The sequence below is a fragment of the Rutidosis leptorrhynchoides genome, chromosome 2 (assembly GCF_046630445.1).
Source record: "Rutidosis leptorrhynchoides isolate AG116_Rl617_1_P2 chromosome 2, CSIRO_AGI_Rlap_v1, whole genome shotgun sequence".
NCBI lineage: Eukaryota > Viridiplantae > Streptophyta > Magnoliopsida > Asterales > Asteraceae > Rutidosis > Rutidosis leptorrhynchoides.
This window is the reverse complement of record NC_092334.1, coordinates 60,722,619-60,738,629: the sequence shown is the minus strand read 5'-3', so window position 1 is coordinate 60,738,629 and position 16,011 is coordinate 60,722,619. Positions and strand designations below refer to the sequence as shown.

General features: G+C 33.9%; 1 protein-coding gene across 1 annotated transcript; it reads right to left on the bottom strand.

Annotated features, from left to right (window-relative positions):
- Positions 1 to 13,311: 13,311 nt before the first annotated feature.
- Positions 13,312 to 14,747, bottom strand: LOC139890919 (putative 4-hydroxy-4-methyl-2-oxoglutarate aldolase 2). Its single transcript, XM_071873844.1, has 2 exons — positions 14,621 to 14,747; positions 13,312 to 13,962 (listed from the first exon to the last, which is right to left on the bottom strand). The coding sequence occupies exon 2, from the start codon at positions 13,950 to 13,952 to the stop codon at positions 13,452 to 13,454; it is 501 nt and encodes a 166-aa protein (XP_071729945.1). The 5' UTR covers positions 13,953 to 13,962; positions 14,621 to 14,747; the 3' UTR covers positions 13,312 to 13,451.
- Between the last annotated feature and the right edge of the window lie 1,264 nt (positions 14,748 to 16,011).

The following is a 16,011-nucleotide window of genomic DNA, read 5'->3' as shown; positions in this document are numbered from 1 at the left end:
ATTTACAACAATCGAATTCTCGTCATGTGATCAATAAACGCTCATTTCAAAGCCTCAAGTTCATCAATATGCATTTTAAGTTCCGGGAATCCAATTTACACATATGATATGCCGTTTTGAAGGTAATGAAGCATACATTACAACTAATCACTAACAATTTACATTCCATGGCATTCAAGCATCCAAAAATTCATTTCAAGAACTAGCAAACCCTAGTCAAGCAACACCAAAATCAATAATCACGTTTTTGAAGTTTCTTTGATCAATCTATATATCAACATGAAGCTAATGATGCTAGTAACACTTTTAAAACATGAACTTTAACAATCTAACAACCTTTAATCATCCAAATCAAAGATTAAGCATACAATTTTCATTTTCAAGCTAGTTACACCAAAATCAACAAATCAAGCAAACAAATCATATATTCATGTTATACACGAGCCATAGTCACTAACTAACAACATTTCAAGTAATTAAAACGAATTTAGAGAAATTTAGTGTTTTAGAAATGTTACCCAAAATCAATGAGGTTGGTATCAAATCGAAGAGGATGAAACGAGGATTCCAAAAGTACAATTTGTTTTGATGTTTGATTCCTTGCTTGAATTTGGATGATGATTGAAGATGATGAAGAATTTAAGGTTTGAATTTTTGGTTGAGAGAAAAGAAGAAAGAAAAGAAATTAAAAATGTGGGGAATGGTGGAGAAGTAGTTGACTTAGTCAACTACTAGTGATTAGTTTGGCCATATGGCAAAAATGGTCCCTCGAGTTTGTAGTCGGGTGCGGGAATTAACCAAACGAATATTTTAAAAACGCTCGAGTAAACGGGTGACGTTATATTTAAATAACGAGGATATTATGAACGTTAGTTAATGAAGATACAAATTTAAATCGCGAAAGATATTATTTAAAAAAAAGACGGTGTTAAAATAAATTTAACGGAAAAACGCGGGATGTTACATTATCCACACCTCAAAAGAAATTTCGTCCCGAAATTTAGTTGGAAGTAGTATTTGTTGAATCTTCCTCCAGATCTCGTGTTGCCAATTCTACGAATAAGTGAAGGTACGTCCTTGGACATTTCAGCGAACTTGACGGTCGGGATCATATGTTGTTTTAAGGTTTGGTTTCACGATCCCTGGTTTTAACTGGTTTTCCCATGAAGAGAAGTTTGTCATCAATAGTTGGTGTATCTGGCAGGATTGCACGTTCCTGTTCCGCAGGACACGTTTCCAAATTTGTTACACGAAATGTAGGGTAAACGGAAACTTAATTGAGTCGAAAGTTCTAAGCGGTAGGAAGCGGTCCCAATACGCCCCAAGGTTTCAAAAGGTTCGATATTGCGGCTAGCCTTTCTCGATTTCCCCAAAATGGATTACACCTTTCCAAGGTGCGGTTTCTCAACATTATGCGGCTACACACTGGGATTTGTGAGGTTTTCATCTAAGTTTGGTATAACTCTTCTGGCGACCATGGGTTGTCTCGAGCCCTTCTCGGACTTGAAAGATCTCAATTGTTGTTTCTTGATGGAGTTCAGATTCGGTGATTTGCTTTGATTGAATGAACAGGGGTATGACATTAGCAGTCATATGGGGTTTCGGAAAGTGCGTGCGAACACACGAGTGGTAACTACTGTTGTAAGAGTGATCTACTAAAGGTGACAATACGAGTTCGTGACATGTCTTTTCAAGACGTAAATCGTTCGTTTGCTTGGTTCATCGGGTTGTGGGTGGTACGCGGTACTCATGTCTAAGCGGGTCTCCAAGGTTTCTTGTAAAACTAGAAGTGAAACGAGTATTTCGATACGGGATAATTGACAAGGATACACCGTGTTGGAATAGAATCTCTTAAGATATGTTTGAACAAGTCAGTTAGGGTTCGAAAAATGTTCGTTAGGACTATTCACCCTCGTGGCGAATACTAATGTAATATGAGGAGTTTCTCTATCCATGGAGAAATGTTACAAGGAGTTTCCTTAAACGGAAATGTGAGCGATAAAGATAGGAGTGAAATGAGGACTTAGAATAGGATGAGCTTACATCTCGAGGTTGCCATATCGTGCCTCAAGTTGTCAAAAGTTGAAGTCTGAAAGAGAAACGAGATCGTACACGTAGTTGTTTAGTTCGGGGTTGAATAATAGTTGGCCGATTATTAGAAACACAATGACATTAAGTCAAAGAAGAGTGAAGTATCATTGGATCGTGTGTTATCTTAAGTTCCAGTAATATCAGACGGTAACGGTGAAATAACAGAGATATGTAGCGTGGTACGTGATGACGAGAAAATTGATCGGATCCACAATTTAGTATTCAACTTCTTCGTGCAAAATAACGAATTTAACTAGAAATGTTGGTGTGAAGAATCACGCTCAAGATTCGGGCACGTAGAGGTTTATAGTTTTTCCTTAGTGAGTTAACAAGTTTAAAAGTCGCGTAACACGAGAAAAGTCAGAAATGAATCTTCGGTAATAACAGGCGAGATCTAAGATTTTACGAATACAAGTCTGAGTCGGGGGAGTTTCCTGATTACATGTGGCTTGATTTCGAGATTGATTGAAATGCCTAGACCATTCACATCATGGTTTAGAAAATTGTACTTCGTTCAACAGAAATTCTCACTCGGAGAATTTGGTATAGAGTTGCTCTTTTCTCAAAAGTTCGAGCGTAAGATGGTGATGTTGTTCGTTTTCCTTCTTTACTTGAATAACTCAAGATGTCATCTATAAATACGATAACCGATTTGTCTAGATAAGTTTTCATACGTGGTTTAGGAGGTTCATGAATACGGACAGAGTCCTAAATGAATCGAATGGTACTAAGAGAGATTTACAACTAACGTTGTGAGTTCGGAAGATGGCTTAGGAGACATCGTCTCACTTAACCCCCAATTGATGATAACCGGAACGGAGGTCGATTTGGAACATACGGGATTCGTGCAAATAATCATGAGGTCATGGATGCGAGGGAGAGAGTATCGGTTTCCAACCGAAAATTACTCAGTTCACAATAATCTATACAAGATGATGGGGAAACATTTTTTTTTTTTTTTTTTTTTTTTTTTTTTTTTACGAATAGGTTCCGGGCTCTCTGGTTCTATAGGTGTCAAGTCAAAAGTCTTAATGTATATCCTCCAATAAAATTTATAGGCACACAATATTTTTTCCGTTGGTCACTTAAATCGTCTAAGTAGTATCTAGGGGAAAAAGTGGAATGTAAAGAGCACGAGTCAAAGACTTGTTTATAAAACGTCTAACGGTAACCGAATCGAATAAACATGAAACGTGAGAATTTCGAGAAGAAACATACCCGTGACTAGTCCATCGTCGTCTCGGGCATCCTAGGCGTTGATGTTGAAAGTTTAACGGCGTGCGTTGGGGTTGATTTTCTTATTTGGGCACGCACTCCTAAAATGACCCGGTTGGCCACATTCAAAACAAACACCCGTCTTGGGTGCATTGTGCTCCTTTTGAGCGACGGGAGCGGTATTCCTACAATCGTGGGCTACATGGCCACTTCTTTGACACTTCAAGCAAAATGGTTTGCCACATTCGCCTAAATGATGTTTGTAGCACTCGTTACAATACGGTAGGTGTCCGGTATAACCCCTCTTGCCGTCGGAGGTGTAAGGCTTCTTAGCAAAGTTGTTGTTGCTTGATTGGGAGGGTTCCCACTTTCTTTTGTTGCCGCCCGATTTATCCTCGGCCTTAGGTGCCGGAACTACGATTTCGTCAACCGTTTCAATTAGTTGGCGAGCCATGTTCATAGCGGCTTGATGAGTAGTGGGTTTGGATGACATCACCCCTTGTTTGATGCTTTTTGGAAGACCGAGCATGTAGAGCTCAATCCTTTGAGATTCGGGGTTAACAAGATTAGGACACATCAAGGATAGTTCGGCGAAGCGTTGATTATAAGCTTTAAGATCGTTTCCGACCGCTTTCAAAGCTCTTAGTTCTTCCTCAAGCTTTCGGGTTTCTTCGCGCGGAAAATATTCAACAATCATCTTTTCCTTTAGATCGGCCCAAGAGAGGGCATGAGCTTCATCGGTACCCACCGATTGAACATAGGTGTTCCACCATGTTAGAGCAATTCCGGAGAAAGTGTGAGTGGAGTATTTGACCTTGTCTTGGTCCCGACAACCGCTTATGCTAAAGACGGCTTCCGTTTGCTCAAACCATCGGGTGAGCACGACCGGTCCCCCGGTTCCATCAAAAGTGTGAGGTTTGCACCCCATGAAAGCTTTATAGGAGCATCCCTCGTTTGAGTTTCCGGCTCCATTGTTGTTGTTGTTGTTGTTGTTGTTGTGGTTGTTATTATTATTGTTGTTGGATGAGTGACCGGCCATGGCCGCATCTACGGCGGTAGCTATCATCCGTTCGAGAGCTTGTTCGGGAGTTTCATTGCGGCGTACACGACGAGGAGCCATTGTTCCTTCAAGACACAAGAATATCGTTGGTTAGTATTTTCAACAATACTAACCGGAGTATGGAATAAGGATAGAGAGAAAATTTTCCTTGACTCGCCCTAAATTCTCTATGTCATAATGTCGGAACGTCCATGTGAATCACCGTAATATAATCCCGGAAATTATATTACCCTGATTCTCATGTGCATTTAACATTACTTCATAAAGTCAAGGTGGCGCACCAACAAAATTTATCAACGTAAGATCAAGATCGAATACGAGTTAGATATGATAGAAGAGTTCGAGTATAAATGCACAATTAGTCAAATAATTCCTACTTCAGTCTATATGCCGGTTGTAGTCTAGATTCACCTATGTACCCTATGACTCGGGGTTGGCACAAATGAACTCTAAATCCCTACAACCAAGGCTCTGATACCAACTGTAGCGACCCCGACAAATCGTCAAGTGACGGCGTCGGCTACGTGGGTCCCATTACCTGATTATAAGTCTTTAAGATAACGTTTGACCAAAATATGTCGCCTTCATTTCAAAATAAAGATTTGTTTCAAAGTTTACAAGAATTGTTCAACCAAAAGTTAAGTTACAACGTTATAAGTACGATTGAAATCCAGGCGACACAGTTTAAAGTAAAGTCAAAAGACGTTCCACGAAAAGCATGTATACTCGACATCCAATGCAAGTATCAAATAATGAGCGGAAGCATGTATCACATATCGTGCAAGACCTGAGAAAAACATAGAAATCTGTCAACGAAAACGTTGGTGAAATCATAGGTTTAGTAAGTAAATTGTATTGAACCACAAGGTTCTTTAAGAATTGCTCAACCAAAATCGTTCACATTCCAAAATAGTATTTGTATCACGAGCACCCAATTATCAAGGCTTAACCGAATCTTCCCTCTGAATTTTTGAATTTAGTGTTAGAACTTACACTATACATTGATGAAATTATATTTCATTCACTAACGGTAGCGAACCGTCTGAATGAGGGTTTGTTAAACCCGTATGGCCACACAACATAATTACACGCTTACACTTACACCCTGCAAGTGGAACTAATGATAATTGGATTGAGGACTTTTGTTCCAACTCGTATGCATCTTTGTATTCGTATTTGTTCACAATGTAAAAGCATGAAAAGTAAATAGGTATGAAATGTATGTGTTTCTCAGCCCACGATGTAAAGAATAAAAGTGATTAAAAGTGGGACTATGATCTCACCTTGAATGCACGAGTAGTAAAGTACTTCAACAAGTAAATGTGTGCAAGAACAATGCTAGTCTTGACCTAAACAAATAGGTCGTATCAAATAACGGTAAACACGATCGGTCAAAGTTGTTCAATTAGTCCTATGGCTCGACACGACTCGATTATGTAGCATGTGAAGCAAATTGTCAAGTTTCATGCAAGATACAAGTATAAAAGCATGTTAGGAAGATTGCATAAAAGTTTGGTTAAGTTTGACTAAAAGTCAAACTTGGTCAAAGTCAACGAAAAAGTCAACACGTTCGGGTCGGGTCTCGGACAAATTTTCTATGCTAGTTATTCATATATAAGCATGTTAAAACAAGTTGCATGTGAATTGGAGGTCTAGAACATGGCAAACATTTTTGATAAAATGGAAAAGTTGGACAGAATCTGGACAAGGCAAATGTCGCGCCGCGGCAAGGGGTGTCGCGCCGCGACATAACACATGGTCTGGTGTCAGGTCGTTTTCAAGGTTCAAGTCTTGGTCAAAACTTCAAACAAACGCAAAACGCAAACCGCAAACAATTAGAAGACGTATCTTATACCGTTGGAAAGCTCTTTTGACAAGGAACACAACTAAACACAAATCCTCAAACAAAAACATCATTTACAACAATCGAATTCTCGTCATGTGATCAATAAACGCTCATTTCAAAGCCTCAAGTTCATCAATATGCATTTTAAGTTCCGGGAATCCAATTTACACATATGATATGCCGTTTTGAAGGTAATGAAGCATACATTACAACTAATCACTAACAATTTACATTCCATGGCATTCAAGCATCCAAAAATTCATTTCAAGAACTAGCAAACCCTAGTCAAGCAACACCAAAATCAATAATCACGTTTTTGAAGTTTCTTTGATCAATCTATATATCAACATGAAGCTAATGATGCTAGTAACACTTTTAAAACATGAACTTTAACAATCTAACAACCTTTAATCATCCAAATCAAAGATTAAGCATACAATTTTCATTTTCAAGCTAGTTACACCAAAATCAACAAATCAAGCAAACAAATCATATATTCATGTTATACACGAGCCATAGTCACTAACTAACAACATTTCAAGTAATTAAAACGAATTTAGAGAAATTTAGTGTTTTAGAAATGTTACCCAAAATCAATGAGGTTGGTATCAAATCGAAGAGGATGAAACGAGGATTCCAAAAGTACAATTTGTTTTGATGTTTGATTCCTTGCTTGAATTTGGATGATGATTGAAGATGATGAAGAATTTAAGGTTTGAGTTTTTGGTTGAGAGAAAAGAAGAAAGAAAAGAAATTAAAAATGTGGGGAATGGTGGAGAAGTAGTTGACTTAGTCAACTACTAGTGATTAGTTTGGCCATATGGCAAAAATGGTCCCTCGAGTTTGTAGTCGGGTGCGGGAATTAACCAAACGAATATTTTAAAAACGCTCGAGTAAACGGGTGACGTTATATTTAAATAACGAGGATATTATGAACGTTAGTTAATGAAGATACAAATTTAAATCGCGAAAGATATTATTTAAAAAAAAGACGGTGTTAAAATAAATTTAACGGAAAAACGCGGGATGTTACAATATATATTGCAAAAGCATTTAAAAAGGGAGCAAATGAAACTCACAATACGATATTTTGTAGTAAAAATATGCATACGACTGAACTGAACAATGCAGGGTTGGCCTCGGATTCACGAACCTATATCAAGTATATATATTAACACGTATAATGGTAATCGAACAAATTATGTATTATTATTAATTGTTATTTTAGTAATTTGTATGTTTCATTAATAACTAAATTAACTATATTTATTTTATATACTTTAGATAAATAATTTGTATTTATCATGAAAATATTAGTGTTGTTATGTGATATGTATTAAATACATTCTTATTTAGTTATTTATTTGGTATGATAATATCAATATTAGTAAATAAAAAATTGTATCTTTTTATGATAGTATTAATACTAAAAATAATTAGTTTTAGTGATGAAACTGATATTAATAGTTTTGATAGTAATACTAATAATAATAATAACCTTATTACTAATGATAATAATAATGATAATAATGCTTATATTAATAATAATAATGTTAATACTAATAATGATAATAATAATAATAATAATAATAATAATAATAATAATAATAATAATAATAATAATAATAATAATAATAATAATAATAATAATAATAATAATAATAATATCGTGCTCCTTTGCTAAACAGTTAATATCTAAAAGTCTTCCTAAAAATTCCAAATTTTTATCTTAAGTTCATTTAATTATTTCAGTCATTATGGTATAAAATTTGATCATTAATTTATTAAATAAAAATTACATCAACTGTCCCTCTCAATTCGGGATAAAATGTAAAAAGTGTTAAAATTTAATAACTAAATCCTAAATACATTTTTAGTAAAGCCTAAAATTTATAGAACTCATTTTTGGATCACCGTTTAATTTAAAATCACATAAGTTCGTTTTTAACTTGATTGATAACTATCAAGATGACAAACGAGTGTTACAAGCGTTTATTAAATAAATTCTAAATCATATATATATATATATATATATATATATATATATATATATATATATATATATATATATATATATATATATATATATATATATATATATAGTAAAATCATATATTTTTTTATTTACACAAATGAATTAAATCACATAAGTTTCTCTTTCATATATATATATATATATATATATATATATATATATATATATATATATATGTATTTATATACAGATAGTGGTTCGTGAATCGTCGGAAATAGTCGAAGGTCAAATGAATATATGAAACAGTTCAAAATTTTCGAGATTCAACATTACAACTTTGCTTATCTTGTCGAAATTATATAAAGATTAAGTTTAAATTTGGTCGGAAATTTCCGGGTCGTCACATTTAGTGTTATTGGGGTAGAGGCTGTTGTTGTTGACTGTCAAAATAGGAATCACCAAGATTACAATGTTATTATTGAACTGAAAAGGTGGGACTGCTAAGCGCGTGAATAAATTGCATCCTTTGTATGTGTCATTACAGTTCTTTTACTATTTATTTATGGTCAACCTGTGTATATAATCAATATTGTTTACTTCCAAGATGCGGTCGGCTTTTTCAGCAATATGTGAGGACTGCGCATACTGTAACGTTGAACTAGATCGTATTGATTATTTACGAAACAACCAACAAGATATTAGATATGAACATGTTTCAGGTTTATACAATGAGATCAATAGAGGGGACTACTATGAAGCAGATGTCAAGCATTACGCAAACTACGACAAAGAAAGCACTATTTCAGAATACCATGCGTAACGACAAAAAGAAAAAAAAATTATAGAAACAACAATGAAGAAACTACTACTACCTAAATGAAGTTTGTTTTGTTAACTCTCCCAATATGTATGTAACGTTACTTAAGGTCTCTTTTGTTAACTAGCTACAATGTATGCAATGTTACTTGAGGTCTCTTTTGCCTTTTTAGCAAAGTGCTCTTTTGTTAACTCTGCTAATATGAATGTAATTTTACGACGTCATGTCAAGTGACAACAGGTAGAACCAAACTTCCAAAAAGATAGTAAGAACTGCGCCGCAGCAACGCGCGGCAGGTCTTTTTCTAGTTATTAATAAATTATAAATATGATATAAATTATTATTTTTATAATGACTATTATTATAAATATATTTTATTATTATATATTAATATTATATTTTTTATAATTAAAAATTAACTTATAGTTTCTGTTAAAATCCTATAATGATGATGTCATTATTAATATAATTCTTTTGTTAAAAAAATCAGAAAATAAAAGAAAAAAATCTAAGCATGATGGATGATGTCATTAACCTAAATAATTTTAAATTAAAATTAAATCTTATTAATTAATTATTATTATTAAATCTTATTAATAATTATTTTAAATATTAAAAATAAATAATTTTGAATTATTTTAATTAATTATTATGAATTGAGTAGGATAAGGTATAAAAGCTAGCCAGAAAGGAACTAATTCTAAATTTATATTTGAATTTGCACTTTTAAAATAAAATAAAATGAAAACCAATATTATCTCTTATGATTGGATGTGGATTGTTTAATATGCATTTCAGGTGTTTGATGAAATGTTTAGCTGACGAGTTTCTTAGTCGGACTCTGTGGGTCCACGGGTCATTAAACTAAATGACTTTAGCATTTACGTTCACTTAATACCTAAAACATATTATTAAACTGTTTCGTTTAAACAAACCCGTGATTCCACGGGTCATTTCACTAGTTTATACTACTATTAGTTTATTTTAAATAATTTTTATATTGTATTATATTATATTTATATATCGTTTATGTGGTTATGATTTTATTAAGGACATCTAACACACAAACCCCTGCTATTGTCTACCCTAGCATTCTCATTTACCTTCACCCAATCTTCTAATAACAATTGGATTTGTTGATTCAAGCCAAATTCGATACAATTACATGATAATATTTCGGTTAGATCGTAAATTTTCCAATCTAAATAAAATAAAATAGAAAAACACAATGTAAGTTAGCGAAGTTAAGAGCATACTTCATATCAGATCAGATACTCGTATATATGGGAGTATGGGTACCTTATTCAATATGATATATGGGTACCTTATTCGATATGATCATATCTAGTTGGCAATGGCATAATATGGTACCAAAGGGCATTTGGCCCAACGGTATCGTGGTGGCCCTCCAACTAAGAGGTTGAGGGTTCAAGTCCCACTTGGGACATATTCGTGGTTGTAAATATTCGTGGTGTTAATAGTGTGTGTTGCCTTTCAAAAAAAAAAATAAAAAAAATGGCATAATATGGTTCCGATGGAAATTAATGTCGGAAGTATTAATTTGATATTGATAACTGGTGAAGAGGCCATTGGGCCTAGGCCCAATAATACTTTAACAATGGTGTAGCCTGTGAGTAAAAAGGGGCGCGTGGAACTTCAAAACGACAAAGTATGAAACAAAACGGCATCAGGTGTTTTTGCTGTTATTAGTAATAGTAATAAAGCTTAAATAAGAAGAAATTCAAATCTCATTCAAATATATGTGATATTGTGATAAGAAGAAATGAAAATGTAACATGGCATATTTGTTTACCATCGTATGGAAACTACTCATTACGGAGTATAAACGGGGTCGACGGACTTCTTTTCTGGGTCAACGATATCTGGTGTGGACCACCTTTCTCTATGGTAGGTGTTTGTCGGGACGTGGTTGACATAGTTTTGTGTCGGTTGTACGCATTTTGGGTATCTTGGGTCTTCAACTTGTGTTTGGTTGTTTTGTCGCCGACGGTTAGTTTTGGCTGATGACTCAATCGATACTTCTAACCCTGTTTTGTGTTAGTAACTGGTTATTCTATGACTACTTCGTGTTATCTCGAATTTACTTGCTTGCCGTTTGAAAATCGGTTGTCATGCACCGTGACTTAAGCTTGTATCCTTTTTTGCCAAGATGGATGTAGATGAAGCCTAGGCCACCGAACTGTTCCCGAGAACTAATTTCTGTTTTGCATATTTCGAATTCTACAGGTTAGGGATTGTGCGTATTGATTTGGTTGATTCGTTCGAGTTTTCTTCATTGTGACGCTTGGATGTATTGGTGGATATGATTGTGCTATATATTTGGTGGTACGTTTGTACTTTTTTTACTGTTTATTTGCATTATATATTTTCATCCAGTTCATTGTGTTAGAGTTAGTTTCAATTATATTCAAGTAGATCGTATGATCTACATTCGCAAGCAGACTTGTTAAAGTTTGTATCGGTTGTATTCGACTTGATCTTCACGTCTACCTAATTTAATATCTATAAAAAATCTATTACTCGAGTCTCTTCACCATTGGTAATCTGTGTTGACTTCTTAAAATCATCTAGTAAACTTTTCTTTCAAAATATTCAAACGTAAAGTGTTTATCTTCACCTGTATGAAATGAACTAGGACTATGGATTGGAATTGGAATTGGAATCGGATTTGGACCAGTTCAAAAGATGAGAAAACTTACTTCTCTAGAAGTCTCCCAGTAGTGTTGACTTTGACCCACTTTCTAGCTTCTATTTTCCATTTTCTCATCTCTCATACTTTTCTTGTTTGAAAATTGTGGATCTCTGTTCTCTAATTCCACATGGTACCAGTTTCCATATTCTATTGTTCCTTGACGCCATGGTTCATTGTTATGACGTATGGTGCATTAGATAAATAGAATAATCAAGTATTGTTCCTTAAACACACGTTTTTAAAGTAGATGTTCTACGATAGTATTTTTCTGAATAGATAGCCAGGAGCGTTACTTGGTGGAACCAAAGAAGGTATCCGCACCACCTGGATTTTACGGAACAAAAAATTTTACACTAAAAAAAAAAATTTACAAAAAAATAAGGTTTTTTTTTAGTGTTTGAACCTGCTGAGTATGAAAAATTTATTGATATTTTTACACCGCCCCATCTATATCTGAGTTCAAGTTCCGCCACTGTATATAGCCTACATTAAAACAAAAGTGAAAGTATATAGCTATTTAATAACTTAAGCCCATAGTTAAAAGGTTTTGATTGAAACGACAATATCATGTTTAAAAACCATACTGAATGAACTCGATTAATGTGTTAAAATTAATCTATTAACTATTTAAATAAGTAAATAAAACAATATACTTGTTGGACAACTAATTTGGATATTATTTAAGGAGCATCGATTCACATACTTGAAACAAAGGTATATCATTTTTTGAATACTAGACTGTAACAGATTAGTTGTACGCACGCCAAAATAGCAAAACAGAGCTAAGACAGGATACTAAATTATCTATATACCAAGAAGATTATTAGGTTTGAAATGGGTCATTAGATCCAGGGTGCCTTAAACTATCAATAAACACATCTTTTTAGTACGCAATTTGGACCGATGACAACGGGTCATGAAAAAGGTGGAAAATGGACAGGTCGGAGGCTTAGTTAGACCGTATATAACCGTCTGTCACTTTCCTTCCGTCATCCCACATGGCAAAACTGACGCAAATTGATGGAGTCTAACAGGGCGTCAGAACATATCCAAGGCGTCAGTTGGACTTCTGACGCAAAAAAAAAAAAAAAAAAATCGTCACTTTCTCCTTCAACCATTCACTTATTTTTCTGATTTAATAAATATTAATTTTTTAATATCAATTTATTTTTTCCAACCCAATTTCCAATCAGATTTTAACACATCACCCTACTCAAAATTTGACATAAAAAACTGACACAACGGTTAAAAAATGTCATAAATTGACATTGCCTATGCCTAGTCACAGGCAAATTGCATTTTTGGACCAAAAAGTACATAAATTACCCATGATATAACAAACACCATTACAAATGATCTTAAGGATGAGAATAACTAACTTGGTAAGGGACAGATTGAATACTTCTTTATCCAACATAACTAAAATTGCTTAAGCATGATTTAAAAGATTTAACCAGTTTAAGTCATTTCTTTTTTAAGCTATGTAACTGTTTTGATATAACCTGTTTCACCTGTTAAAGATAAAAGAAGATCCAAATTGATTCATATTCAATTAGTACCAGTTAATTAGACCAAATCTCACAAAGATGATTCATGAAAACCAGCATAACAGTATACTCTTATAAGTATTCTCACAAGTCAATACCTTGGTACACAAATATCAGCATGGCATTTGAAAATGCAGACCAAATACAAATAATTATTACACCTTAACTAGTTAAACAACAACGATTCTCAAACAGATAACTCTGTTTTAGAGATCAAAATCCCGTCGGTATCCGCATACAAGTACTCCCCATCCAAGATCCTAGTCCCAGCAAACGCAACCGGAACATATTTCTCCCCAATTCCTTTCTTATTAGCTTTAACGGGGTGCGAAGCAAGTGCCCGAACACCAATATCACAACTGTTGATTTCATCAACGTCTCTTATACAACCATTAACCACAATACCCGCCCACCCGTTGTTCTGAGCTTGCACTACAGGGTTGCCACCTAAAATGGCGCATCGCAAGCTTCCACCACCATCAACCACTAGGACCCGCCCGTTACCTTTTTCCTCTAGAAATTCACGCACCAAAACATTGTCTTCGAACACTTTAAGGGTGACAACTGGACCAGAGAATACTTGGCGTCTGCCGTATATCTGGAAAACGGGCTGCAGTGCACGAAGCTCACCGCTTACGATGAGTTGAGGATTTGCATCACATACCTCAGCAGTTGTAACTAAAGCCATACTGAATATTCTGCAAAGAATAACATATTTGTGCCTAAATTAATTGATAAATATAACAAATAAAAAATTAGTTTTTAGTAATTATATTCCATTCTAGTAATTTTTTTTTTTTAGTAAACGATGAAACCTTCTATGAACGAGCACATTGGCTCCTCATAGAAGGTAAAATCTCGGGTAATCAAGCCTCCGGAGCGCGAAAACTTGTATTCCAGGCTTATAAACAACTATAGACGAATAAATCTGATTATTTATAAAGAATTAATTCGAAAATATAACTAGTAGTTAGATCTACCTATCATCACAAATATATGTGATTTTGTGAATATATAATTACTAAAGTTGATTTAAACATGAAAATACTTCATTAGTGAATTCTTTTCTATTTAAATGATCCTATCTTTTTATGTGAATCAAATTGGATTCATATGAACAGTTCCTAAACCAATCATTTTCTCTAAATTCAATCCGTGGCTTAATTCCTGATCAAACTAAAAACATATTCCGAAATTAGCTAATTAATATCGGATTAAAGAGTATGATAATCAAATGTTACGCAAAATACACACAAACGTACAATTGATTGATCGGTGTATAATTGAAGAATTGAAATTAACAATTTGATACGGAATACAAGTTTTATGTTAGAAAATTGAATTAGTTTAACGTACCTGAGATTCAGATTCTGAGAAGTAGATTGTAATTTGCAGATCAGGGATCTGCAAGATTTAACAAGTAGCAAATCAGTGACAATGAATCACTTACGATGATGGCTTTTTATAGGATATTGGACTTATATTATATAGCCTGTCGTTTTCAAAATTATTACTCGTATTATTTTAACTAGAAAAAGTCCGGACCGCGCGTTGCAGCGGTTGCATTTGACTATACGTTGTTTGGTACATGTTTGTAGTATCAGCGATATTTAGGTACAAAATGCATACATATGTATACTGTTTATTACATATGTACATAATGTTTGTACATTTAAAATTTTCTAAAAACATGATATTTAAAGAAAATACAATATTTCTGAAAGTTCGTTCTTTTTGCCGATTCTTTCTTTTCTTTATTTCTATAAAACCTAATATTGAATCCATGATACATTATATTATTTTCTTTAGCTCTCCCCAAGAAAAACAAATATACCTCATGACCCGTGTGTTGCGATGAAACATGTTAACGTCTTTTATGAAACTAATATTAAGCGAGAACTGAAGGGAAAAATTGCAAACAAAAAGAAAAAACAAAGAGGCAATAGGACTCGAACCAAAGTCTTTTCCCTTACAAACTAATGAATTTACCACTTGCTATAAATACTTACATGATTTAATTAATTGGCTTTATTTATTATGTATATAATTTATTCAAAATGTTCCGTTTAAAAAAAACTCCGTTTCGGATATAATTAGTTACGTTTTGTTCGTAAAATTATTTTGAGTTAAATGGTGATGACGGAGATCTCTAACTCGCGATGGGAAAAAAGATATGTTCCGTTAAAAAATTGGGTGAGTTTTTTGTTTAGTTATTGTTATAATAAATTAGAAAGTGACATTTGAACCCTTCAAGTTATAACTTGTACCCACTTTTACCCCTAAAAAGCTACAACTTTTACCCCTTAAGTTTTGAACACTCTACACAAATTTCCCTTGGCAAAAACGCGTCCGTTAATGTGTAAAACGACCCATTTTTTGGCTGGATTTAGTAGATATTGAAATAGTTAAAACTAGTTTTTGGTTTGCGCCGTCATTCGGTTTTCAATGTATTTTATTATATTTATTTTGTAAAATTATTTCGTGGCTAACGATGATGTCGTTAAAGCGCAATTCGAGTCGAACGAAAATGTGTAACCCGTAAAAGATTTAGATGTTATCTTAAATTAACAATATTTTTTATGAAAATGTTGATTTGACACTTTACCCCTCTGTTTGAGGGGTCGATTTTAAATTTGAAACAAAGTGTGGGGATTTTTTGGAAAGGGAAAGGGAAAAAAAGATAAGTGAAAAGACAAAAACGCCCTTAGTACTATTCAGGGATTTTGTCTAATACGGAGTAGTTAATA

What these genes read in the sequence shown, in the direction of transcription:
- LOC139890919 (XM_071873844.1), bottom strand. Translation starts at nt 13,952, where the DNA reads ATGGCTTTAGTTACAACTGCTGAGGTATGTGATGCAAATCCTCAACTC.